Genomic DNA, 3,172 nt, shown 5'->3' on the forward strand with positions numbered 1-3,172 from the left:
AACAATGCTATGGTAAACATTTTTGTACTTAAGTCTTAAGTGTATCCTTAATTGCAAATCATTAATTCTTTTTAAAAAAAATTTCAACTTTTTTTTTTTTTTTTTTTTTTTTTTTTTTTGAGATGGAGTCTCACTCTGTTGCCCGGGCTGGAGTGCAGTGGCCGGATCTCAGCTCACAGCAAGCTCCGCCTCCCGGGTTCACGCCATTCTCCCGCCTCAGCCTCCCGAGTAACTGGGACTACAGGCGCCCGCCACCACGCCCGGCTAATTTTTTGTATTTTTTAGTAGAGACGGAGTTTCACCATGTTAGCCAGGATGGTCTCGATCTCCTGACCTCGTGATCCACCCGTCTCGGCCTCCCAAAGTGCTGGGATTACAGGCTTGAGCCACCGCGCCCGGCCTCAACTTTTATTTTAGATTGGGGGGGTGCATGTACAGGTTTGTTTCTTGGGTATATGACATGATGCTGAGGTTTGAGGTATGATTGATCCTATCACCCCGGTACTGAGCATAGCACGCAATAGTTTTTCAACCCCAGCTTCTCTTCCTCCCACCCTCTCCCTCTACTTGTCTCCAGTGTCTATTATCCTGTGGTAGCTAATATTTAGTTCCCACTTATAAGTGGGGACGTGTGGTATTTGTTTTTCTGTTCCTACATTAATTTGCTTAAGATAATGGCCTCCACCTGCATTCGTGTTGCTGCAAAGGGCATAATTTTATAATTTTATTATCTTTTTATGCCTATGTAGTAGTCACAATGTATGTGTTCCACATTTTCTTTGTGTGTGTGTGTGTGTGTGTGTGTGTGTGTGTGTGTGCGGTATTTATTTCAAATGTTTGTTAAAACAGCACTGTTATTTCTCAGGACAAGAGCAAAGATCACTCCCTGCAGAAGCTTGGGAACTATGTACAGAACTTTATAGAACAGAGGCCATACTTTAGCTTAAGCCTGTCTGCTGACCAGAGAATGGAATTCTGGGTGGACTCAAGGAACAAAAGGAAACTAGGCAGGGAGAGGGAAGAAAAGTGCCCATCTGAATCAAACTTCAGCTGCCATCAGGGCACATCTTGTGGTGGTCACAGATTGTAGGCTGTTTTTTGGAAGATTCGGGTTCAGCACAGGATTCCATTTGTCTACTTGGCTACACCCCTGGCTGAGGTGCCATGAGGTCAATGTCACTCAAGTTCCTGGCCAGCCAAACTCCCGCAGCAAAGAGTCCCAAATTTAGTATCAAGTTCCTCCGGAAGTCATTCCTATCTGTGGCAAAGCGGTAGACGCCCCGAAGCCAATCTCCCACGTTGTCCGGTATTTCGGGAGTTTCATTAGCCGAGCCAGCAGCGCTCACCGGGACCCCGCTGGAAGCCATAGTAGGAACCTTCGCTCCACATTTTCTTTATCCAGTCCATTGCTGAGGGAAACCCCGGTTGATTCCATGTCTTTGCTCTTGTGAATAGCGCTGCAAACAGACAAGGCATGTGTCTTTTTGGCAGAGCAATTCTTGGGATATATACCCAGAAATGGAATTGATGGGCCAAATGGTAGTTCTCTTTTAAGTTCTCTGAGAAATCTCAACTGCTTTCCACAGTGTCTAAACTAATTAACATTTCCACCAACAGTATACAAGTGTTCCCCTTTTCCACAGCCTCGCCAGTATCTGTTGTTTTTTGACTTTTTAGTAATAACCATTCTGACTGGTGAGAGATGGTATCTCATTGTGATTTTGATTTGCATTTCTCTGATGATTAGCGATGTTGAACACTTTTCGTGGTTTTTGGCCACTTACATGTCTTCTTTTTTATTTATTATTTATTATTATTATTATTATTATTTTTTAGAGACAGGTTCTCCCTATGTTGCTCAGGCTGTTCTTTGACTCTTGAGCTCAAGTGATCTTCCCACATCAGCCTCCCAAAGTGCTGGTGTTACAGGCATGAGCCACTTCAGCCAGGTTATGTTATATTTTCAAGAAGTGTCTGTTCATGTCTTTTGTCCATATTTAAATAGGATTATTTGTTCTTTGTTTGTTCAATTTTTTAATTTCCTTATCGATTCTGGATATTAGACCTTTGTTGGATGCATAGTTTGTGAATATTTTCTCCCATTCTCTAGGTTGTCTGTTTACTCTTTTGACAGTTTATTTTGCCATGTAAAAGCTCTTTAATTTAATTAGGTCCCATTTGTCAATTTTTGTTTTTGTTCCAATTGCTTTTGCGAGCTTAGTCATAAATTATTTTCCAAGGCCGATGTCCATAATGGTGTTTCCTAGGTTTTATTCTAGAATTCTTACAGTTGAGGTCTTATATTTAAATATTTAATCCATCTTGGGTTAATTTTTATATGTAGTGAAAGGATGAAATCCAGTTTTATTCTTCTGCATATGGCTAGCCAGCTATCCCAGCGCCATTTATTAAGGAGTCCTTTCCCCACTGCTTATTTTTGTCAATTTTGTTGAAGATCAGATAGCTGTAAGTGTATGGCTTTATTTCTAGGTTTTTAAATTTTGTTTCATTGGTCTATGTGTCTGTTTTTGTACCACTACCATGCTGTATTGGTTACTATAACCTTATACCATAGTTTGAATCAGGCAGTGTGATATGTCTGACTTTGTTCTTTCTGCTCTACTGTTGCTTTATTAGGGCTCTTTTTTGGTTACATACGATTTTTGTAGTAGTGTTTTTTAGTTTGTGGAAAATAGCATTGGTAGTTTTACAGGAATAACATTGAATCCACAGGTTACTTTGAGCAGTATGGCCATTTTAATGACATTGATTCTTCCTATCCATGAGCATGGGATGTTTTTCACTTGTGTGACCTGTGATTTATTTTAGAAGTGTTTTGTAGTTCTCCTTGTAGAGACCTTTCACCTCCTCATTTAGATGTATTCTTAGGTATTTTAGTTTTTATTTTTTGGCTTTTAAAATGGGATTGTGTTCTTGATTTGGCTCTCAACTTGAATGTTATTGGTGGACAGAAATGTTACTGATTTTTATACATTAATTTTGTATCCTGAAACTTTACCAAAGTCATTTACCAGGAGACTTTTGGCAGAGTCTTTAGGGTTTTCTAAGTATAAAATCATATCATTGGCAAAGAGACATAGCTTGACATCTTTTCTGTCCCATTGGGAGGCCTTTTATTTCTTTCTCTTGCCTGATTGCTCTGGCTAGAACT

The 3,172-nt window shown here is 39.9% G+C and overlaps 1 protein-coding gene across 1 annotated transcript; it reads right to left on the reverse strand.

Moving 5' to 3' along the window:
• Positions 1–812: 812 nt before the first annotated feature.
• Positions 813–1,385, reverse strand: LOC126947843 (mitochondrial import receptor subunit TOM6 homolog). The gene has a single exon (XM_050778925.1). The coding sequence runs from the start codon at positions 1,365–1,367 to the stop codon at positions 1,143–1,145; it is 225 nt and encodes a 74-aa protein (XP_050634882.1). The 5' UTR covers positions 1,368–1,385; the 3' UTR covers positions 813–1,142.
• Between the last annotated feature and the right edge of the window lie 1,787 nt (positions 1,386–3,172).

Source organism: Macaca thibetana, chromosome 2 (genome assembly GCF_024542745.1).
Source record: "Macaca thibetana thibetana isolate TM-01 chromosome 2, ASM2454274v1, whole genome shotgun sequence".
Classification (NCBI taxonomy): Eukaryota; Metazoa; Chordata; class Mammalia; order Primates; family Cercopithecidae; genus Macaca; species Macaca thibetana.